Genomic DNA, 22,561 nt, shown 5'->3' on the forward strand with positions numbered 1-22,561 from the left:
ATCTTCAACGAACAACGATGAGTTATCTGAAATTGGAGTAGAACCTTGTACATTGGTTCAGCTTCAACATTTCAAAGAGCAACAAAAGGAAGAAGATAAGGAGGATGGTTCCTTTAAAGAAGTCCAATTGAAGGCCGGTGCAAAGGAGTGCGGACCCTCCAAAAATGACGAATGTTTAGTTTGCACCAATGAATCAGCTGATGAAGAATCCAGCAGTGACGACACAAAATCTCGCTCATCACCAAAATCAGACTCCAATGTGAGGTAGGTATTAATATGCGTCTATATGAGAGAAAATTAGCTTATAAGTATATGATGATAACAGTTGCTCAACAATAGTCCTAGTTCTTCACGATTGTGTAACTAACCGCGAGGAAGACGTAATTATTGTGTGTCGCTATACGGCATTCGTCGTCTATCTTCTCTTCTTGTTACTTACTTGCTGAACGTTAAACTTCAGTTACGTTTATTGTTTACAATTTTATTTTATTTTAGCAATTTGGGCACAGAGGAGGACCGCAAGGAATCAGTTGAGCCTGTTTCGTCCACTACAAAGGATGTGTTTAAACATCCTCGTACTCCTGTTGTTAAGCGCCGTTTATATTCCAGGAATCAGCATGAACTTAAAACGCCTCCAATCGATGCAGAAAGTCCCAAGTGCCACGTCGTGTCCAACGAGTACCCTACATTGCCAAATGAAATAGTTCCGAAAGAAGCAAGCAAAACAGACCCTTCAAAGTCGACACAAACAACGTTGCGTCGGCAACTTCCCCCTAGAGCATCGCGGAACAAGATCAAAAGTCTGTCTGAAGAAGTAATTGCTGGCCAATCTCCTGAGCTGAAGTTTTGTAAGCCCAAGCCATCGGACAATGAAAATCTTGATGACACCAAAGAAAGCACGTCGTCGACGTTGACGATGATTGACGAAAGACGAAAAATTGTGTTTAATAACGTTGTCGCAGTAAAACACTTTAGCTCTCCGGATATTGTCGGTGACGTTATAAAAAATACAAATCGTCGCGGTACAAAAAGAGCTACGAAACAACCTGGTCGCAAAAATACTTCTGATGATGAATATAAGGCTCCAACAGTAGAACCGATTGATAATAAGGAGGCAGAACCAAAAACTAGTGGCGAAAGAGACCAAACGGGTGTTCAAGAACCCAACTCGCCAGATTTCACCAACGATGTCACCAAAGATGTCGCTAAAAAAGCATCAACGCTCGGCAAGCAAGGCGTTAAAAAAGGAAACAAAAATGCTAGCGACGATCAACGTCATGGTGAAGTGCCACAAACGATTAATAATTTGGAAATAATATCGCAAGAAGAACAATCCATGAAAAGTCCCGGGACAGATGTTGCTTGTGTAATTGTGACTTCCACACCACAGCTGACAACGCCGTTGCAATTGGAACACACTGCGATTCAGTCTCATCACAATGCGCTTCTGGACGTTACACCCGGTATTTCCATTGATGAATCAACTCCTGTCCGACGAACTCGAAGAGGCGCTGCTGCGGCTGCCGTCACCGCTAGCGAGAGCAACGGCCTGTTACGCCCGGAACTTCTGGACGTTACACCCGGTACTTCCTTTGTGAAATCAACTCCTGTCCGACGACCTCGAAGAGGCGCTGCTGCGGCTACCGTTACACTTAGCGAGAGCAACGTTGCAATTGATGCTTCCGATACAGGACATGAAATTGAGAGCAAATTGCGCACACGCCGCGGAAGAGCACCGGTAGCAAAAGAAACGCAACACGAACTTCCTAAAAGGACAAGAGGCAATGCAACCAAGGCCAAGAAAGGAGACGAGACTACTTCCACTACACTTGTTGATTCTGGGCAAGAACAAAATTTGTGTAGTACGGAAGTTACTTTCACAAAACGACTCCAAAAGTTCGCATCGTCTACGGTGGAGAACAACCAGCTATCTAACGATCAACAAGAGCAAAACGATCCCAACAATGTTGCAGAAACTACTGAGGTTGAGAAGGAGCACGGCACCATCGTACAGGAAGAGGTTGCCGAGGGGATTGAAAAGCCTCGTCGTGGAAGGACTATGGCCGCTAAAAGCGCACCGAAACAGAAAGCGCCATCGAAGAAGGATGCTGCACCGAAAAAAGGACGTCCGAGAAAAGCGCCAACAATTTCAACGCTAGACTCTGACGTGGACGATTCAACTGAGAAGGATGTTGCCGGCGAACGTTTAGCTACTGAAAAAGGGCGTAAAGCAGGAAAAAGACTTGCCGAATCTGCGATCGATGAAGCTGTGAATGATAGTGGTCCAAAGAAAACTCGTCGCGGAAAACCAGCAACCGCCAAACCAGACGTGGATCCGAATGATCTTGATGGTGAGAACGTACACGACGAAGCCAGTTTGAAAAAGGGACGTCGTGGAAGAGCTGCGGTCTCTAAACAAAGCACAGAGCAGGACTCTGAGATGGAGTCTGCCCCAAAGAGAGGCCGTAAGGCAAGACAACCAGCAACCTCTAAGGGTGACAGCGATTTAAAGGATGCAAGCAAGCAGGACATTGCCGAAGAAAATTTACCTGTTGCAAAGGGACGTAAACCGAGGAAGAAGGCAGCCGATGCTTCTTCCAAAGAGCTTACTAGCTCGCTCGAGGCCGTGCCGAAAGACTCGGTGACAATCGAAAGCGACACCGCTGCGGAAAATGTAAAAACTCCCGAGGTAAAAACAAAATCAGTTCAACGCCGTGGCAAAAAAAATAAGGACGCTGAAATTAAGTATTTAGATGCTGCAGAACAGCTAACTGCAGCAGTCCTTGAGATAGATAATGAGTCGGAGCCTGTTCGGAGCACGCGTCGTAGAAGAGTTTGAACGTATCCCCGATAAGTTATTGCATTTATTTAATTTTAACATGATTTTTACTTGATGTATTTTCTTAAATTTGTTTACGTTGCATGTAATGTTATATGATAAGATGCTAAATCGGAGGAAGTTTGATAAATAAAAATTGGATTCTACGATCTTAAGTTCTTGCAATGCCGAAAGATTGTTATTTTCATTTAGTTTGAATATTGTACGTGTGCTTATGACTTCTTATCTGGCAATTGCAACCGCCAAGCGAAATTTGGCCTAGGGTCGTGTACAATGTCTATCTCTGTTACTTTCTGTAACTTTGTGTTGTACGGGCGTTATTAACTACGCCCGTAATTTAGTTATCGTTTGTGGGTTTTGCACTGGAGAACGACAGTATCAAGGCTGATGGTCAACGGAGCTGAGCGGTAATGTTTAATCAGGCCAAACGCGGAGGACAACTATGTTCGTTAGATGTTTAGGAGCGACTGACTAACTTCGTGGTCGCCTTATGGCTTAGAAGTTGTCTATGAGGCAGAATTGTGCTGCCCGCCACTGTGCAGGTTTACTATATCTATGTGCATTCTCCGTTATTTTTTGTCATCTACTAATTTTATTTAATATATAGTTTTTTTAGTGAATATAACAAAAACGCGCCAATTCATAAAATTGCCCGGTGCGGTACAATCAGTACAGCTCACCGGAACCAGTCCTTGTCCAACCCGAAGAATGCTGCAGCTCCTTTGGCGTAGTTTTGTGCAGTAGCCGCAGACGATGACGACGGCGTCCCGGCCGAGTGCTCTTTCGGCTGCTTCGAGGGACCGGCATTCAATGTCCCTTTTGCCACAGGCTCCTCGACTTTCAATGCAGATGACTTTTTGGTTTGGTCCTGTACAGAAACGATAACAGAATATTTTATCATATCGCTTGCATAGTTTAATCTTATATTACGTCTTTAGTAACGTGTTATTTGAAATAAAAACACAATGATATTATAATGTTATTTGTTTCAATCATTCAATCGTGAAGCCATTGAAGATACGAATGAAATGAAAATACGATTCGTTAAACAAAAACAGTGGTATAAGGTGCAATTTACTCTCGTTAGATTTCAATCCGCTTTACAGCCATAAGTAAAATCAAGCAAAGAACATCGGTTAAGCCGAAAATAAATAACTAGTAAACAATCAACAATAGTTAGCATTATGACGAAACATTTGAAATTAACCTGAGACCAAGGTCCATAACAAACGATTCTAAGTTCAAACGTTTGACTTTATCTGAAATAATAGTAAAACATTATCCTCCGCAACGGTCTCCTGAGAACAAGTTGACCAGCTTCTTAAACTAATGAAGAAAAATATATCTTACCTTAACGTCCGTTTGGGTTGCTGGAAGAGAAGTTATTGTTGTGATGGCCATTGTACTGTCCTTGCCGACGACCGGTAATAACGGGAACCACGCAACGTTTAAACTGTTGGAGCTGAGTGCCAGAATGTTTGGATTTTTTTCGAATGCCACCTTCACACCGGCCGAGGCCGCAGTACCACCAACGATCGACGTCAGCTGCTGTCCGCTTTGGCAAACGAGCACCCCGAGAAAGTGCTGTAACCTCGCAACCGAACGTTTCACGTTCGTAGTTAAGTGCGCGTAGAAAACGTCGAAATCAAACGGATCAATGAGGCACTTGATTCGTGTGATCAACCCATTGTACTGCTCCTGCAACTGTTTCTGTTCTCGGGCAACGAACAGCAGCTGGACAAATCGCAGATCCAAATAGTACTGCAGGGCGATGCTCTGGTTCGATGCAGTGAACTCATCGGCCGCTAACCGCTCATAATGCCGTAGCAAATAAGTTGCCACCCGCTCGCCAACTTGTGCCACGACCGACTTAGGAATGGTTTGTGGGACGGCATCGTTAATCTGCGTGCCGATATGGTGTAGAAAATGCTGCAACGGAATGCTCGGCAACGACGGGACACGGATCGTCGACTGGATCGGTTGATTGTTCTCGTCGTTTTCCTCAATCGTCACAGTTTCCCACACGGGAAAATCGTTCAACAGCGTCGCGTATCCCACGTCAACCGGCATCGTTTGCCAGCTTTCGTAAAACTTTGTCACCCAAGTGGCCCAAAAGCGAAGGCTTTCTTCTTCGAGTAATCCGGCCACTTTAGCCCACCGTTCCGGATCCTCCTCCGATACGGTGACAGTGGAGGATGATTTTCGTTGGCGCAAACGTATCCCTTCTCCGGACAAGGTGCAGTTGGGTAGAAAACACTCGCGTAAAGCCGGGCACAGTTCGGGTACAGCATTCAGGAAACGGGCTAACATTGCATACTGTTCCGGTGTCATGTGTTCAACTCTTGCCTGCTTGACGGCCGTCACCAGCTCGGCAGTTCCTTCTACGCAGCAATCGCGAAAGTATGCCAGCACACCTTCAACTTCGGCGCGACTTGACGTCGCCAAAAAGGAGTCTACATCTAACGCGAGACCATTTAGCCGATCGTTGAACGTATCGAGCACCGCAACGAATTCCGGTGGATAGGCGCGCGCTTTCATCAGCAGCTTCCGACCGCCCAGGTTCGACCGCTCAATTGCAGCCTGCAAGTTTGCCGGTACATCCTCGAGTGATTCACGCCAAACGAATGACTTCAACTCCGAAGTGATAGTCTGATCGCTGGAGAGTAGCTGCATTAGATCGGCCGTCGTCTGACCGACCATCGCACTCCAGGACGATCTGATGATGCATTGGACGCGATCGTTGATTAGTCGTTGGTAGAAGCTAGCGTAGAAGTCGATGCCTTCCTCTAGCCCTAGTCGACTGGTGACAGTGGCCCAGTTTGGAGGTTTCTCGATTGCGTGCGCCCGTGTTTTGATGTCGTGCAGTGTTTTGATCGACGGAACGATGCTGACCAGGCGACTCAAACGGTTGCTCACAGCGGTTTCGATGTACTTAATAAAAGCTTTCACTCCGTTGCATATCTCTGACTCGTGGAGCTCCGTATGCTGCTGCAGTCGGGGTCGAAATTTGGCAATCAGTTCCGGGACCATCTGCAGAATCATGGGATCTTCCGATTTGACCAGTTCGATTGTCGGTGCTGCCTGTTCGCCTGTAATCTGTCGCAGTTCACGCTGAAAACCTCCCATCGTTTCGCTATCGTTCGAGGCACCGTCATCGAGAAAGCATTCGTAAAACAATTGAACGGTCCCGATGAGCACTTTCAGGCTGGCCAGCAGTTTATCCTTTATAAACTCGTATCTCTCGGTTCCGGCCTGCTCATCCAGCACGGTTAGAAACGCTTTCGAACGACGCTCGGTGAATGTTGGCAACGTGCTCTCGACGGCACACGCTTCGAGCAGCAGCCAGCTGGCCAGACTCTTTGACGCCACCGACATGGACAGTTCTTCGCGACCGAGCGCATCAAGGCACGCCTGCAAAATTGTATAGAAAAACTGACCCAGCACTTGCCACTGTTTGGCAGCGACCGGAAACTTGCGCATCATTTCACGTTCCGAATCGAGGTTCAGTCCGGTTGAAACATGCCGAGCAAAGAGGAAGAGCTGTGTGGCAACAAAGTAGTCCTCCCGATCCACGCTGCTCCATATCAGCTCCGGCAAGCTGGTGAGCAGCTTGATCTGCACAATCACACCGTGAAAGCTGTGATCGCGATGTTTTTTCTGTGAGCGCTGGTAATCGTTTCCGGAGCGGAATCCGATTAGATTGTGATCGTTCAGCTGCCGGCACCGCACCGTAATGCGATCGACATTTTCGATGATCGATCTCGCCGTTTGCTTCATTTCGCCAATCGTATCAGCCGCCTTCAACAGATCGCGATACCGTTCCCTGTGGGGTTGCGGAACGAACAGTGATTGTAGAAAACTCTCAACACTTACATTTAATACAAATGCTGACATACCCAACCATAGTTCGAAGCTCTTCACGCTTCAATTCTATCTCACTTTGCAGTCGTTTGTGAACGGCATCGCATTCGACCACATTGTGCTGCTTAAACAGCTTGTCCACATCGATGTTGAGAAGTTCTACACTCTTGGACATCGTCCCTAATTAAGTTTTCACCGGGAAGATCTCTACAATGATATTTTATTGTTGCATGTTATGGTCAAAATTGCCAACTCGTCAAGCACCGTTCGTTGTGTGACGAAAGTGTGGAATCACAACAAAACGGGATTGACGTTTAATCTCGTGATGGCACCCTGGACTTTATAGCAAGTTGAACTGAGGAAGAACTGTGTTTTTTACCTATAAGCTCTGAAACTGAACTAAAACTGAACAACATATTTAATTGTAGTTTGGCTGTAACAGTTTTTCCTGAACATACACGATCTCTACAAACGACAAGACAAGAATTTGCACGCACTCGCGAGCATCTTGGCATAGGATTAGAGAAGCGGATTAGTTCGTACGTTCGTTCATCAAGTGGGTTTGTGTCATCATGATAAGCCGCTTTTAAGCACTTAGACCTTGCTTGTTGATAAGCAAACTTGCCCTTTCAAGAGGGAATTTGTATTTTCTGCATTATAAAAAGAAACACTTTATTTAGCAACAAAGGAACGCTTTGAACGGTCTGTGGTAGCACGGTACTTTACTTAACCGTGCAAATGCCGATAACCTTCCGGGAATGTGCATCGTCAAACAGACAATCTACGAGGAATTGGCCAAGGTCTAGTTTTGAAATCGATCTCGAATGGCCGGGCGATTTGCCATAGTCCGTCACAAATTTTGCTTGCGGCTCATCTGCATTCAAAAGGTGGAAATAGCGAAAAAGAAACATTTGTAACCGAGCGTACGGTTGACTCAAGTAAATGGTGCACCTACCGGCGATGTGGGGAGGCAGCACGGCACGATATTCCAAATCGCTCTCCTTAACCAGCTCCAGCATGCGCTGATGCTCTCCGTTGATGTTCACAAAAATCGCCGGCACCTTCTCGGGCTCCATGAACAGGAACGCCGACAGGCACACGGAAAGTTTCTTCAGCGACGCGTCCTTCATAGCGGAAAGTACGTTAGATAGGCCTTCGGACATCACCGTGCTCGGCTTAAGATCGCTTCGCGTGCCCAGCACGACGCAGACCAACTCCTGTCCTTCGATCGCTTTCTTTACATCTTCGGCGCTCGTTACGTCACCCTTGACCAGTTCGACCTTTTCCTTAAAATCATCCGGTACCGTAGCCTCGTTACGCACGAGTAGCCGCACTGCCAGGCCTGCAATTGAAGTTATTTTGCGTTGGTAATTGGCACTCGCCCTGAACTCTGGCACTAGTCGGCTAGACTCGGCTTACCTTTTTTAAGCGCATATCGTACTGCACATTGCCCCGTCATTCCGGTTCCACCGAAGAAAACAATTTTCTTCTGCATCCTGCACAGGAGGTTCGCGGAGGTGATCGAAAGTAAAGTCAATTATCTCACAAGCTTTCACAATCGACCGATCGTGCCCTTGACCGCTGAGGGAGTGGTGTAAGATGCAATGTTTCACCGTCTTATCCCGTCGATTCCGTATCTGCAATGTACTTGATTGTACCAAACAAAAAAAAAATGCACAAACATTTACGGACTGATAAAAACGCCGGTTGTATATGCGCCGGCGAATGACATATTTTTATAGCACGTATCAACCCTGCCTAGCCGTTGAAATGTACTCAATTCAAAACACTCTTTTTTCAGTCTGTAGTTGTTAACTGTCGCAGTAAGCACGTTATTGAGGTCGAACGCAGTAAGATGGAGGATTTTTCGCCTTCCTTCAGAAGTGCCTTGGAGAAGCTTTTGCGGACATTCTACGAATTGAACGTCGAAAAATCACCAGCTCAGGACAGTCAAGCTTCGCAAGACCCTCCCAACTCCGTGTACATTGAACGGTACAACCGATCCATCGCATCTTTAAATCGGATGTACGATCTATACGCGGACAATTACAAATGCTTGAAGTACTACAACTGGCTTGCGGATGAGCAGCTGAGTGAGTACAACCGTGAAAGGGATTTGACACATTCCTAGCAATATATTGGTTAATTGAATCGTTCTTCATCGTTGTAGCCACGCTGCATCACCTCTCTAGCGAGATGCATGCAATATTGAACGAACAACAAAATATAAACGACGAGTTGCAGAATTTGAACGAGAAGCTCAGCCGTATTGCCAATTTAAGCGAAAAGTTGAATGACTCCTTGACAAATCTCAAACAATTAGACAACGCTTGAAATAAAAGAATGCGTACTCGTTATTTTTCGGTTTTTTTATTGACACAATCGAGCTCATGCAAAACTAATCGTGTATATGGGTGTTTGACCGTGCATGTGTGAATTTGTTACAGGTAGATATTGACCTTTTCCTATTTTCTCCGTTAACAGTGAACTTCATTTTATATCGATCATGTACTATGCACTATGTATATAAAAAGTCTTTTCTAGAGGTCATATCGACGAGCACACTTATATCTACCTAAAGATGCATTTGCTGGCACTTGTTTCACTGCTGCCGAGCGCGTAACAATGCTTTTTCCATCAGATTTTCCTTGTGACTCGGATTTGGAAATTTGCCTCCGGGAGAATGTACATTAACTAATATAATACAGAATGGCTGCCTTGCTGTTTTCTCGCCACTGTCTACTGCGATAGTTTTTCATCAAGTGTGTCAAATGAAATTTTTGCGAAGGAAAAAGGAGTAAACTGGTACAAGGTGTGTGCTGGGCGGATAAAAAAAGTGGAACGTAATAATTGTCCAGAGAGCAGCCAAAATAATAGCAGCCATCGTTTAAACACGTTCATATTGAAAAATCGCTCACGAACGATCTTTTAATGTGAAAGAAATTGCACAATATTGGGTGGTACAAATCGTGGATCGTCTTTCCTGCTCGAACCGATTGATGTAACACATAAGTAACACAGTCATAATTTGGATGTAGAGACGAATAAAACCAATCATTTAAATTACAATTGCAAACGTGCAAAAATCACTTATTTTTCAGTGCCATTGTGCGGTGGGTCACACGCCCACAGAGCAAACCGAAAATGAAGATGATTCCGATGAAGCTGAGCAACACCAACAGAAAGTAGTGCTTCGACGGCGAGCTCACCACCTGGTCGTACAGCTGATGAATGCTTTCTGGTGGTGGAACAAACTGGCAACAGAAAAACAAAGCGATGAATATAATGGCGATAAGAAAGTCGGAAAACCCTTTCTTGGCTTACCACAGCGGCATTGCGGAACATTTCCAACCGGGACAATAGTTTGCTCTTGCAGTCAGGCTCCAACGCTTTGCTCTCACCCTCTAGTATCTCTTCCAAGCATTTAAGAACTGAAAGACGCAAAACGGTTTATAAATGATCCCATGAAACTGCAAAAAACTACTTACGACGACCGCTGCCACTTTCGATGTGGGAACAGTACTTCAACAGATCGACCGAGCACGCGCGCTGCAGCAACGGATCGGCATAAATGTCCGCCTTGCCCTCCTGTATCAGCTCCGATACCTCAACCTTGCATGCTCGATTGATCAGCTTCTTGTCGGCGAACGCCTGCTTCAGACACTCCTCGACGGCCCCGTGATCCTCGCCTGTACTCTCGGTATCGGCAACCGGTGCATTGCACAGCACCTGTATCTCGTCGTGACATACGCTTTGAAGCAGCGGGTTTAATTTGTAATTGAGAGCTCGCTCATGCAGAACCTCGGTCATCTGGCGCTCGCACTCCGGTAGCAACCGACCCTCTCGGAACCGTACCTTGAGGCAGTCTATCACTTTTCCGTTGAGCTCTTCATCCTGGCGGGCACGTCGCACCACGGGCGTACAGAACTCGGCAATGTTGCGTGAGCATGCTGCCTGCAAGGCCGGGTTAAAGCGATAATCGAGATTTTGTTCGATCATCCGGTTGACCACCACCAGGTGACACCGGTCGTCGAACAAAGACTCGTCCTTGTGTAGTTTTAAACACTGCAGTAAATTTGTTTGTTCGGTGTCCCGGCAATACTGACGGATCATGTCGCGGCATGTGTTCAGCAGCGTATAATCCGTCGCGCTATCGCTAAGCTCGGATTTTTTTATGGCAAATAACTGATGGTGACACGTTTCCGTCAGGTCACCGTGGTGCGTTTGCAAACACTCCAACACCTGTCGGGGAGACACAGAAAGGAGGAGGGTTAGTGAATCTCTCAACATCCTGCGGTTTGCGTCCCGAAAAGATCCAAATAGAAGCGAGATTCTGTTACTTTAGCAACGATGGTGGTGAGAAAGTTCGAATGGAAAATGGCATGGCACACTTGCATTGTTTCTATTCACCTGCCCGGAACCGTGCTGTATCTGGGCACAGTGACGTTCGATGTCCTCTTTGCACGCGGCCTTCAGCTTCGGGTCAAAGTCGATATTTTCGCGCTGCTGATAGAGTTGCGCCCGCACCTGCTGCCGGCACTCTTTCGGAATTGAGTGTTTCGTCTCCCGCAGCGTGTCGTTGCGCATTACCTCGCTTAAGCACGCCACTACCTCGTACTTCGTTGTGCACTTGCTGCAAAAGCGCGACACGTGTTGTCGGCACGCTTCCTTAAACTTGAATGTGAAGTGAAAGTTCTTCAGCGAAATTATTTGAAAGTGTTCGATTGCTGCTCGGCACTTGACATCGTCTCGAAGCTCGGGTGTGTTCTTGGCCCCGATTAAACATTCCATCATCTCGCCCTCATCCCGACCCGTCTTCAGGATGTTGGCACAATGGTGTTCCATGGCGCTGCCACACACTCCCATTATGATCGGGTTCAGTTCTACGTGTGCCGCTTCTTCTTCCGTGTAGCGAGTAACCGCAACCTTGCACGGTTCCTGCAGCTTTTCAAGGTTGTCCTGTAAACACTGCATCTCCTCACCACGACCCGTTTTATCGAAGCAAAAGTACGCCAGATCGTCCAGACACTGGTCTTCCACTTCCGGAATTAGATCGACCGACTTGGCACGTTGTCGCATAACACGCTTCACCTCCTGCAGACATTCTGGTCGCAGGCGCATCTCTTCACGCTCAGGATACGCATACCGATGCAGACAGGGCAGTATAAGTGGCCCCCTTTCCGGATCCATCTGTGCCGTATCGAGATCGGCCCAATTTTTCTTGGCCTTGCAGAACCTTATTGCATCGTCTTTGCAGTTTCTGCGAAAGAAGGATGGTTTGGGTTACTCCAAAGCGCAAGACGAGAGCCTTTTGCAAAATACGCGAAAAATGGTAAACCTCCTCACCGATAGAGTTGCGGATCGAGTTTGAAGTCACGCGCCACAAAGTACTGTATCTGCAGCAGTGCCGATTCACACTCCACGTTCATGTAGTTCGTTCCGAGTTTCTCCATCAGGCATGACATAACACGCGCATCACCACCGTCCGTATCGGAACAAGCAACATCCACCACCGGTTTACAGGCTTTGCGCAGTACCGGATCTACCCGCCAATCCTCCCCGACGTCTGTCACCTTCACCAGCGTCTCCAGTGCCCGCAGGCATGTGTCCGTTACGCGACGCTCTTTCTTTTTCTTCGCCCGGGCATGCTCCATCAAACAGTGGATCGTTTTGCCACCGGCGTCTAAATTGCTGCAAAACTTTTCAATATCATTCTCGCACCCAGTCAGTATCTCCGGCGAGAGCTTGTAGTCATTCAAGAGCATCCGTCGATGGTCGTTAATCTCAGCCACACACTCCGGCATCAGTTTGGTGCTATTCTTCTGTACCGCTTCCAGGCACAGCAATATCTGTGCCAACCTCACATCCTTGTCGTCGGAAACACCGCGCCGGCATCGGTATGTCTTGATGTCCTCCTTACAGGCTCGCGTTAACCCGCGCGATACTTTGTAATCGTGCACGACGAGCCGATCGTGACGTAGGAGTTGCTGCTGGCAACCCTTTGACATGTCAGCGTCGTTTCGGTGCTTCATGAGACACTTCAGAAGCGTTGGCGATTGCCCCGCGGTGGACGGCGACTGGCAGAAGCGAAACGCGTCGTTCGCACACGCCACGTACAGCTGGCGATCGAGTTTGTAGTCTTCGGACTGTACCTCCGATAAGTGGAGCACCTGCCGCCGGCAGTTGGCATTTACATTGTCGAGCGACGACTGTAGACAGGCCACAGTTTCGCCCTGAGACACTTTCTCCTTGCCGGAAACCACACGCCCGCAACCGAGAGCTTCAATGTCCTTCGTGCAGTCGGTGAGAAACTGGCGTATGAGCCGATAGTCTGAGAAAGCAACCCACTCCAGGCGCTGAATGTAACCGATGCAACCGTTACCCTTAGCCAACTGCCGGTGAGCGATGATGCAGGCCAGATACTGGCCGGGTTCATCGGCGGCCGGTGTGCAGGGGAACTGCTGGAAGTCTTTCGGGCAACCCCGCTGTATCATGCGCTTCAGATTCAGATCGTCCATCAAGGCGGATGTGTGCATCCACACGAGATGCTGACACTCGGGCCCGAGACTGTCGATCTGCTCCGGAAGCAGCGACTGAACGCACTCGAGCGCCTTCAGATCTTCGGCCGTCGCTGCGATCTTCGGGCAAAGGGTTTTCAGCCCAGCACAGACTTCCTCATCGATCAGCTTCACTCCGGTCGAGCTTATCTCCGCCCCCAGCGACGTATACGACGTAGTGGCGAAGACTGCTAACAGCACTCGCAGCGTTACCCCGCTAGCTGACCTTTGGATCATCTTTGATGAAATCTTTGTATTTTCCTGTAGCCCGATGGATTCCTTCAGGGCACTTCTAGCACCGGCAAAGGTAAGTGGTGGGTGTCGCGAGGAAGGAAAACATAATCACTTGTGTGCTCGCACCCGCCGTCCCACGCTGTGGCTCGTGATGTTGGGTGTGTTAAGAGTTTTACTCGCTTTGCACCTCCTTTGCAGCTCGATACCGCGGTGCCCGAAGTAGAAAACGAAATGAACTAAAAGCAAGACTCGTCCTCGGGCAGTTCAAGCGAAATACGTGTCACGGAAACGGGAGTTCTTTCTCCTTTTTAAGCCACCCAAGTATTTTAATCAGCCGCGTAGATACTGACAGTTCTGGCCGCACGCAATGCATTCGCCGAATCCCATCAGAACCAACTTTTTTGTTCAGAACCACGGTTAGCGCTCGAAGCCGATAGGAGGTTAAAATGCAACAGATGAGAAGCGGTATCAATTGTGATTTTTGTTTCTAAGGATGCAAAGTTACTTAAGTTACTTAAGTTACTGTAAATGGTTTTCCATCGCATTTGTGTCACAGTTTCGTGGAATTGAAAATGGAAACAACAAATGCGACGTAAAATAACGCAAGGAATGTTGGGATGTCATCCATGTGATTGAAATCGAAATACTGTTCTGTTGTACGGTTGGTTTGTCGGCATATCCGCTGCGTCAAAAAACCGGTTCGCGTGAAACGTAAACAATTGCGGCGGTGCCATATTTTTGTTTTAGTTACTCCGCCCAGTCAACTAGTAGATTCCGTTCTATCGCCGGTGAGCAGAAATGAGCCATGAACTGAAAAATATAGAAAAACTGAACTCCCTGAATGAGCTGACGGGTTTGGTGCAGTGTTTGGTGCATCGAAACACATTAATCGACCTGCGCAATGAAACTTCCGTAGCTGGGACCATAGTACACGTTGATGGGTTCGTACTGCTATGAAGCGCCGAGTAAAGTTGTTTCCTTTAACGATTGGATTGATAACTCTGTCCTTAGTTTCATGAACATCACAATGGAAAACGTTGTGTACATCGATCAACTCGGAAAACAATTCCCGATGGACACTTTCATGATCTACCCGCAGTACATACGCTACGTGCACATACCGAAAGGGGTGAGTCCAGCATATCTTTACGGGCAATGGGCCAGAATGGTGGCCAAATTGTTATATAGAAGGGTAGAAAATAGAGATTATCAGCGTTGTATTGTGTAGGGAATGGTAGGCAATTTGTTGCGTCTGTTGGGCCATTCATGTGTTTGAAGCCGACTCGAGCGCCAAATGCCGACTGAACTGACAGTTGCGCTGACACTCAAGAAAAAGAAAGAAAGCACCAAACTCAACACAAAGAAGAACGTCCTTCATCAAAACAAAAACATACTGCACTGCCCCAACACGGCGTGGGCCGTTTTGGCCGTAGTACGCGAACGTGCGAACGTGGTGCACCCGCAAGGCATGCCCCGCCAGACCTGGGTAATGGCACACAGCAGCGCTAGCAAAACTGGTACACGCCACGTAGAAGTGCATTTAAGATAGTTTTACGATAGTCTCGGTCAACCCTTCGATTACTGGAATTGTGCAACAAGGCCGAGATGAAAGGCAAAAAAATTAGGTTGTTCTCTGCTTGACGACAACGCTTCATATTGCATCGGATGGCAAATCATGAACATGTGAATGAGGCGCATCGTGCGGTCCCTGGTCCCACTGGTGGATCAACGGTGGATTTATTTCGGGATCACCTCAGCCAACCTAGCCCGTGCCCGGTGCTGCCAAGCGGAGTGCTACAGTAATCAATACATTAAAACGGGGCATAAACTGCCAAGCGCGTGATATCACGACCAAGGACGGTACGCTGATGGCCATTGTTTGGATTACGTAAAAAATCACTCTCAATTGTACGAGCTCAACGGACAGCTGAGGTCGCCAATTGCTTCCCCAAACAAGCCCTACCGCCCCACCCAACCGTGTTTCTTGGCCAGCGATTGAAAGGTTGTTTTTGAATTCGCTAGTCTCGCTTCTAGCGCTCGACTACTGTTTGTTTTGAGAGCTGATTGCTGGCAAAGGACAGTGCGAATCCGCGTCGCCAGCTGGCGAAGGGTAAAGCACGATTGTGCGAACAGTGCGCCAACCGCTATCGCCGTGCCGTCGGTACGAGTAGGACAGTGAATTCGTGAAGCGAGTGAGTCGACATTATAACAGCCTCCCATCGAACAGCGCGCCAGTAACGCGAATGAAAGGCATCACGGGACGGGTCGCGTGTGAGTGAGGCCTGCGTACGGGCCGCGTATTGGGTCGTCGCGGGGATTAAAATAAATCGCGAAAGTACGCGAAGCCGAATGTTGTACTTTCGTGTGTTTTTATGTTCATCGTTTAAAGCCTGGTAAGAAACCAGCGCCACCGCGTGGAACATGAGAATGAATTCCTCGCTTAAGCGGTTAGGCCCGTGTTGGTTGGGTAGTGTTGGTGGGGGGTCGTTGCTCGGGTTACTTGCTGGCAGTCGTTCGGAAGCTCTCGTCACGGCAAGCACGATCGTCACGTCGTTAACACGCGAGCCAGTGCGGGAATCGTCGAGCCAAAAGTGTACGCCACAGCGTGAGTCCCACACGCTGCCAAATTTCTCCCGCGAACAGCGCAAGTGTCAAGAGAACTGTCAAAGGGTCGGCGCCTCTTTGTGTCAGCCGCTGTCCAGCCGCACGCAGTACGCACTGAACACGCAACCGGGCGGTGCACGGTTTTCGTCCATCTGGAAACGTTTCTTCTCCCGGTATTCGGCCACACGCATCATGACCGGTGCGGACACATTCAGCTTTGCGGAATACGATTGCGTCGGATTCGACCTTGACAACACGTTGCTACAATACCGCATCGGCAACATGATCGAGCTTGAGTATGATATTGTGGCACGGTTCCTGGTCGAGGAGCGTGGATACTCCGGGCGCCATTTACTACAACCAATCGATAAGGACTTCCTGCAGCGCGGCCTAATCATCGACTTCGCTCGGGGCAATATTTTGAAGCTCGATCCGGACGGTGTCATTCGTCAGGCCACACACGGCACGAAACGAATGGCAGACGAGGAGATCAGAGCCTACTATGGCGACGAGCGGCGCTGGGAAGTGACGAACGAATATTGTCGCAACATGCTCGTGGCATGGAATGGGCCCCTGTCGGAGCAGATACGCACGGTGCTGGACTATTTCGATATAGGCGCAACGCTACTGTTTGGGCGCATCATCGACACCCTGGATGAGGATGCTCATGAGCGAATCGGTCACTACAACGTGTGGCCCGACATACTCGATGGCTTGGTGTACATGTACTCACGCGATCACTTTGGCTCCAACATCGGTGGATATTTCGAAGCACTGAAGGCAAATCCGGACCGCTATATGCAGAAAGCTTCACCTGCTCTGCTAGGGTGGTTACGGGAGCTGAAGAAGCGCAAAACAACCTTCTTGGTTACGGGTTCGCATATCGATTTCGCCAACTTTACCGCTTCGTACTCCTTCGGGCCGGATTGGCCCGAACTGTTCGACGTGATCGTTGGATTCGCCAAGAAACCGGGCTTTTTCACGGCGGCCAAACCATTCGTGCGCCTCGAGGGTCATAGCGAAACGGAACCGTTAACGGCCGGCCAACTCGAACGGTACGGAGTGTACACGCAGGGCAACTGGCGAGATTTGACCGTTCTGTTGGGTAAAATTGCTCGCCCTACTGCCGGAGCGGCGCTCCGGATGCTGTACGTCGGCGACAACCTTATCCAGGACGTCTACACACCGTCGAAGTACACCACGGCTGACACGGTGGCGATCGTGGAAGAGATGGCTGCGGAAGGGATGCGGGACTGCGAGGACGCACATCCGGATGCGGCATACATTGTGTCGAAGTTCTGGGGATCGTATTTTACGACTCGATCGGGACCGGGAACGGAGGACGCCTCGCTGTGGGCATCGTTGATCAAGCAGCACGCCAAAATCTGTGTCCCATCGATGGACGAGGTCGCTAAGTATCCGCTCGATCACTGTTACAACTGCTTTACGGAAAACGTCACCTGCAACGGTTACTATCCGGCCGAGCCGCTCAAGTTGGTCAATAATTAGTGTAGGTGGTGCCACTTTGCAAACAACCCCGGGTATATGGTATTCCGTTCATTTTTGAAGTATTTGCATTGATTTTGTTTTGATGCTGCGTCCGGTATGAGTGTTCCTGCTGCACAGCCTCACTACAAAGTATTGTCATTGACGTATCTTGTTAACATTGGTCCCTTGTGTTCACCGATAACAACGGTCCGCCTGTTCTTCGAGAGGAAAATCTCAACTACCGCTGAATGCCGTTTGTTTCATGGTTTGAAGATAACAAAGCGGACGTCTTCGCAAACAAACCTCTCGCGCAACAAATTGGAACAATTTAGTGATGCACGTATTCTAATGACAGAGCCGGTCAAACTAACAACCACCACGGGTTGGTGCAGAGATTAGTGCGATTATTTATGTACGCGTACCCGTCTGTGCGCTCTTTGAGATAATTTAAACATTGATCATAAATCTGTAGTAAACCTTCAGTGGAAAGGTTAGCCCCGTACCCCAGTGTCATTGATCACTTCGGGTCCTTTTGGTAGAAAAATTGTTGTGGTTTCGTTTTTTTTATCGCTCGTGAGTTATTTTAGTTCAGCAACCGCACGATGGTTGATGATCGTGAAATGTTGTTTGCTTCTATCAAGTAAAACAGTGAAGGATACATTGTTCCTCTCGGTGAAAATTGGAAAAAGCGAAAAGAAACATTTGTCTCGTGTTGGCAATTACCTTGATTCGGCTTAATTTATTTTGCATTGTAAAGAAAAACGGTCTATAAGTGATCACCACTTGGACAGCCCCTTATTCAGACGAAGGAAGAATGAAAACCGTAACCGCTAACAATGCACAAAGTGCCGCCTTCCTCTTAACATCGGGTTCGATTGAATTGACCTTTTGTATGCTATTTTCCACTTAACTTACGTTTACTTTAATTCGTAGAAAGCCAAAAGCCAAAAGCCAACCTTTCAAAAAAGGCTATGAACAGCCAAGCTGATAATGATTAAGCGAATGTGTTAGGATTTAAGATGTTTTAAACGAAACATAAGTAATGATTATGGTGTGAGCCCAAAAGTAAGCAGCCACTGTTATTTTTAATTGCAGAATTTAAAATACATGCATGTTTTTAAATGTTTTTCTCATTGTGGGAGTCATTAGCTTGTATCTGTTGTTATGTTGGTTTCTGCAGCCACTTGAATTGAACTGTTGAAAATTATTGTTGTAACCTTAGAAGAGAATTATGGCAAGAGTTCGTGGCTAAAGTTTCGCATACCGTTGACCTTTAGGTAGCTCACCGCTTTTAAGGTGGTAATTTAGCAATTGTTTAATACTATGAAACTATTACGCAATTCGTAACCCAATAAGATGCATACAAGAAATAGATAAAAATGAATGTAAAACAAGAACAATTGTTCTCTATAACGATGTCGTTTGGAAGTCAACCAATAAAATAAAGCACCGCTAAAGTGAAGCATTGCTACGTTGTTCTGTAATAGCGCATTGTCATACTTTTTAATTTCGTATCAGCCTTTCAAAATAAATAACATTTTCTGTGCCTTCGGTTTTGCAGATGAACATCAGGCACGCTATACAGGAGCACATTGCATCGAATACAGCTGTGAAGCGGGAAAAGAAGCATCGAACCTTCAAACAGAAGCGCGCCCAAGACAATCAACTTCTTACATTGGCCGAAAATAACATGCTATGAATCCGAAATAACACAGTAAAGTGAGTGAAATGGATGCCATAAATTTATTACGAAAAACAGGCTTGTTTTATTGTCTTCGTAATACGCGTCCAGAATACATTCACCAAACCGAGCCGCTATTAAACTCGCCCTCTTCAAGGAAATAATACAAACATTAATGCTTCCCTGGAACCATTTATGAGTACTCTGTGTAGTTAGCACGACAATAAGTACGTTGAAGGATTAAAAGAGTTGGAATAGAAATCTACCTTGGACAAATAATTATCCATTCAGACCATTTCGACAGCCATTGCGACACCCATGCCGCCACCGACGCAGAGCGATGCGACTCCCTTCTTACCACCAGTACGTTTAAGTGCGTACAAAAGTGTCACCAGCACACGGCATCCTGGAAAAGAATAAACAATAGGTGATCTTTGCTCTAGTTGAAAACAAATTCTACACTTACCGGAAGCAGCAATCGGATGGCCTAGGGCGATCGCCCCTCCACCGATGTTGACTTTTGCCGGATCTACACCAAGCCCCTTGTTGACGGCCAGCGCCTGGGCAGCGAATGCTTCGTTTAGCTCAAACAAATCAACATCTTCCAGCTTCCAACCGGCTTTCTGGACCTTTGAGAGGAAAACAGGTCATTCTTTTATGATGCTGAAACAGAAGAATTTAATCCTCTTCCTGCTTACCACAGCTTGAACTGCCGAGATTGGCCCCGCACCCATCGTCTTTGGACATAGGCCGGTTTGGGAGTAAGCCACGACCTTTGCCAATGGTTTTGTGTTTCGTTTCGCCACTTCCTGCCCACCCATTAACAGCACGGCTGCGGCCGAATCATTAATACCCGACGCATTTCCCGGCGTGACTGTACCGTCTTTGATAAAGCATGGCCGCAGCTTGGACAACGATTCTGCCGTCGTGCCATGTTTCGGATATTCATCGACCGAGAACTGAACCGTTTCCTTTCGCCCTACTACAGGCACGGGCACGATTTCATCGCGGAAGTACCCATTGCGTTGTGATTCCTCCGCCAGCTGTTGGCTTTTGGCGGCGAACGCGTCCTGTTCCTCACGCCCTATGTTGTACTCTTTGCCAAGATTTTCCGCCGTGACGCCCATGTGCAGATCGTAGAACGCGTCCGTCAGTCCATCGCTGAGCATCGTGTCAACCATCTTTGCCTCGCCCATTTTGGTTCCGTCGCGCAAATGCAGTGCATGTGGCGCTTTTGACATCGATTCTTGGCCACCGGCAATGACGATCTGAGCATCACCAGTACGTATCGATTGGTAGCCGAGAGCAACCGTTTTCAGTCCTGACCCGCATAGCATATTGATGTTGTAGGCAGGCACTTCCTTGGGCAAACCGGCCTTCATGGAGGCCTGACGCGCCGGATTTTGTCCCTGGCCAGCAGCCAGCGTTTGGCCCAAAATAACCTCGTCTACATCGGCCGGATCAACGGCGGCACGGTGCAGAACTTCCTTCACCGCGACTGCGCCCAGTTCGGCGGCACTGAGTGACGCCAGGGTGCCCATGAAATTACCTACGAAGAAAGGAGAAGTGATATCGTGTTAATCTTTGAATGGCAAATGGAACTTCATTCAGTTCATATTCATTCATTGTTGCTGGAATGAATATTGCATTTTAATTCAATTTGCTTCCTAGCTATCGATTAGCTGCATATGTGCTGACTGTGTGATTGGAATCATGGCCGATGGCCCGGCAGTCGCTACAAGCTCGATAGAAGCGCCGTCAAAAGCAAAATACTTTTTTTTTATTGTTCCCCTAATTAGGTGTCGCGGTTTTTGATCAATGGCTTACTAATTGATGACTTGCTAATTACAACAACTTCTTGGAGTGCTTGCGAGCTTGTTTTGAATGAATTATTTCAAAAGATGTAAAGCCAAGTTTGAACATTCTTCCGTAAACATATCGTTTTGCTGCAAGAACAACTGCTAGTTGTAGGCGCAGCTTTATCCAAAGATGTTCATTTTTATGCAAATTTACAAATCGGATGATACCTATCTTCGTGCGCCTGTGGTAGTGTCACCCGTTAAACCAATGTTGAAATTTGCATATTTAATGCACGGCTCTGGGACGAGGCGTTAGATGAGAAGAAGTGTTACATAAAAAGAAAAGGCAGAAGACCGATCTCTCTGTCTGATCTTATCCGTCGCGTGGGTTTTTTCCGTTGGTTCACATCGATGACCTTCGGAAGCGGATTCCAGGAGATTTCGGTGTGCTATCGAATCATTATCTTTTCTTCGCTGCACCAGCCTGATAACGGTTTATGGGGTATATTCGGGTTGTTCAAAAGCCCAATCACGTAACGACATGACTGTATACGAGATGGGCTCGGGGAAAGCAATTTCGCCTACTCTGCTTGCCTCATGATGGGTTGTGCGCGACCCACTTGGCAACAGCCATGAAGCTCAGGTTCACGTTCATTCATGATTTCACAAATGCAGGGTAAAGAATGCAGCATGGTTACTACCTACCGATCGGAGTTCGGGCGGCCGATACGATGAAAACATCATTTGCTGCAGCTGACGTCATTTTCGTGTGTATTCACAGGATTCGCTCGGTTACCAGGGAGGAAATTCAGGGCCAGAAAGCTGTTTGAAGAAGAGAATAATTTAATGGTCCATTTGACCTTCAGCACCGATCATATAGTAATTAAGCGGAAGAAGCATAAACGGTACACGAATATTGTTTATGTGCGACTGGGCCAAAATTACATGAAGCGAACGAACATTACCTGAGACAAGTGCCGGGACACGTCAGCGGGCCTCCAAACGCGGAACTTGAGTGATTCAGAGCCAACGAAAATTTTCGCTGCCCCACCGTTCCCGAAGAGGTGCGTTGCGTTTTCACGGCATACGAAACGGGTTTTTATTGGCTTTCTTTCGGTGTGTGTCTTCACCCTCTTGTCGGCGCGGCGGCCTCTGTTGCTGTTCCCATGCTGCTGCCGCTCACATCTCACATGTGCATCGCGGCGTTTATCGGACCACCACACGCGCTACCGCGATCGTGACATATTCCGGAGCGGCTTGTGTGATTTTGTAGAGTATTGGTGCTACTGCACTTTTAGTACTGAAACGCACACTTTAAATGGGCCGGCTTCTAGCGAATGGGCAAAGTACTGCACAGTGGTCAGTTTACTATACAAATCGCGCTGGCGCTTTGTACGAGTAACCTATTGCTAGAAACAATTGGGGCTAACCCCTTCCCCTGAATTTGTTCACCCATGCGTTTGTTGTTCTAAAAACTCACCGTGGTGAGAGAAACACA

General features: G+C 47.6%; 7 protein-coding genes across 7 annotated transcripts; 3 read left to right on the top strand and 4 right to left on the bottom strand.

Moving 5' to 3' along the window:
* Nucleotides 1-2,853: 2,853 nt before the first annotated feature.
* On the bottom strand, nt 2,854-6,924 carry LOC131208927 (conserved oligomeric Golgi complex subunit 1). Its single transcript, XM_058201869.1, has 3 exons — nt 6,736-6,924; nt 4,190-6,662; nt 2,854-3,707 (listed from the first exon to the last, which is right to left on the bottom strand). The coding sequence occupies exons 1-3, from the start codon at nt 6,873-6,875 to the stop codon at nt 3,516-3,518; spliced, it is 2,805 nt and encodes a 934-aa protein (XP_058057852.1). The 5' UTR covers nt 6,876-6,924; the 3' UTR covers nt 2,854-3,515.
* A 396-nt stretch (nt 6,925-7,320) lies between these two features.
* Nucleotides 7,321-8,346, bottom strand: LOC131210027 (flavin reductase (NADPH)). Its single transcript, XM_058203213.1, has 3 exons — nt 8,120-8,346; nt 7,656-8,042; nt 7,321-7,574 (listed from the first exon to the last, which is right to left on the bottom strand). The coding sequence occupies exons 1-3, from the start codon at nt 8,193-8,195 to the stop codon at nt 7,423-7,425; spliced, it is 615 nt and encodes a 204-aa protein (XP_058059196.1). The 5' UTR covers nt 8,196-8,346; the 3' UTR covers nt 7,321-7,422.
* Nucleotides 8,347-8,515: 169 nt separating this feature from the next.
* Nucleotides 8,516-9,051, top strand: LOC131208244 (uncharacterized). The gene is made up of 2 exons (XM_058200897.1): nt 8,516-8,793; nt 8,871-9,051. The coding sequence occupies exons 1-2, from the start codon at nt 8,556-8,558 to the stop codon at nt 9,032-9,034; spliced, it is 402 nt and encodes a 133-aa protein (XP_058056880.1). The 5' UTR covers nt 8,516-8,555; the 3' UTR covers nt 9,035-9,051.
* Nucleotides 9,052-9,062: 11 nt separating this feature from the next.
* Nucleotides 9,063-13,797, bottom strand: LOC131208243 (Golgi apparatus protein 1). The gene is made up of 5 exons (XM_058200896.1): nt 12,047-13,797; nt 11,111-11,960; nt 10,189-10,942; nt 10,025-10,131; nt 9,063-9,954 (listed from the first exon to the last, which is right to left on the bottom strand). The coding sequence occupies exons 1-5, from the start codon at nt 13,492-13,494 to the stop codon at nt 9,787-9,789; spliced, it is 3,327 nt and encodes a 1,108-aa protein (XP_058056879.1). The 5' UTR covers nt 13,495-13,797; the 3' UTR covers nt 9,063-9,786.
* Nucleotides 13,798-14,245: 448 nt separating this feature from the next.
* LOC131212449 (U7 snRNA-associated Sm-like protein LSm10) lies at nt 14,246-19,644 on the top strand. The gene is made up of 3 exons (XM_058206314.1): nt 14,246-14,432; nt 14,503-14,620; nt 19,145-19,644. The coding sequence occupies exons 1-3, from the start codon at nt 14,290-14,292 to the stop codon at nt 19,280-19,282; spliced, it is 399 nt and encodes a 132-aa protein (XP_058062297.1). The 5' UTR covers nt 14,246-14,289; the 3' UTR covers nt 19,283-19,644.
* LOC131212446 (5'-nucleotidase domain-containing protein 1) lies at nt 14,947-19,045 on the top strand. The gene has a single exon (XM_058206312.1). The coding sequence runs from the start codon at nt 15,913-15,915 to the stop codon at nt 17,602-17,604; it is 1,692 nt and encodes a 563-aa protein (XP_058062295.1). The 5' UTR covers nt 14,947-15,912; the 3' UTR covers nt 17,605-19,045.
* On the bottom strand, nt 19,332-22,193 carry LOC131212447 (acetyl-CoA acetyltransferase). Its single transcript, XM_058206313.1, has 5 exons — nt 22,029-22,193; nt 21,769-21,885; nt 19,963-20,813; nt 19,731-19,893; nt 19,332-19,670 (listed from the first exon to the last, which is right to left on the bottom strand). Exons 2-5 carry the CDS (start codon nt 21,824-21,826, stop codon nt 19,552-19,554), a joined length of 1,191 nt encoding a protein of 396 aa, XP_058062296.1. The 5' UTR covers nt 21,827-21,885; nt 22,029-22,193; the 3' UTR covers nt 19,332-19,551.
* Nucleotides 22,194-22,561: the final 368 nt, after the last annotated feature.

The sequence above is a fragment of the Anopheles bellator genome, chromosome 2 (genome assembly GCF_943735745.2).
Source record: "Anopheles bellator chromosome 2, idAnoBellAS_SP24_06.2, whole genome shotgun sequence".
Lineage (NCBI taxonomy): Eukaryota > Metazoa > Arthropoda > Insecta > Diptera > Culicidae > Anopheles > Anopheles bellator.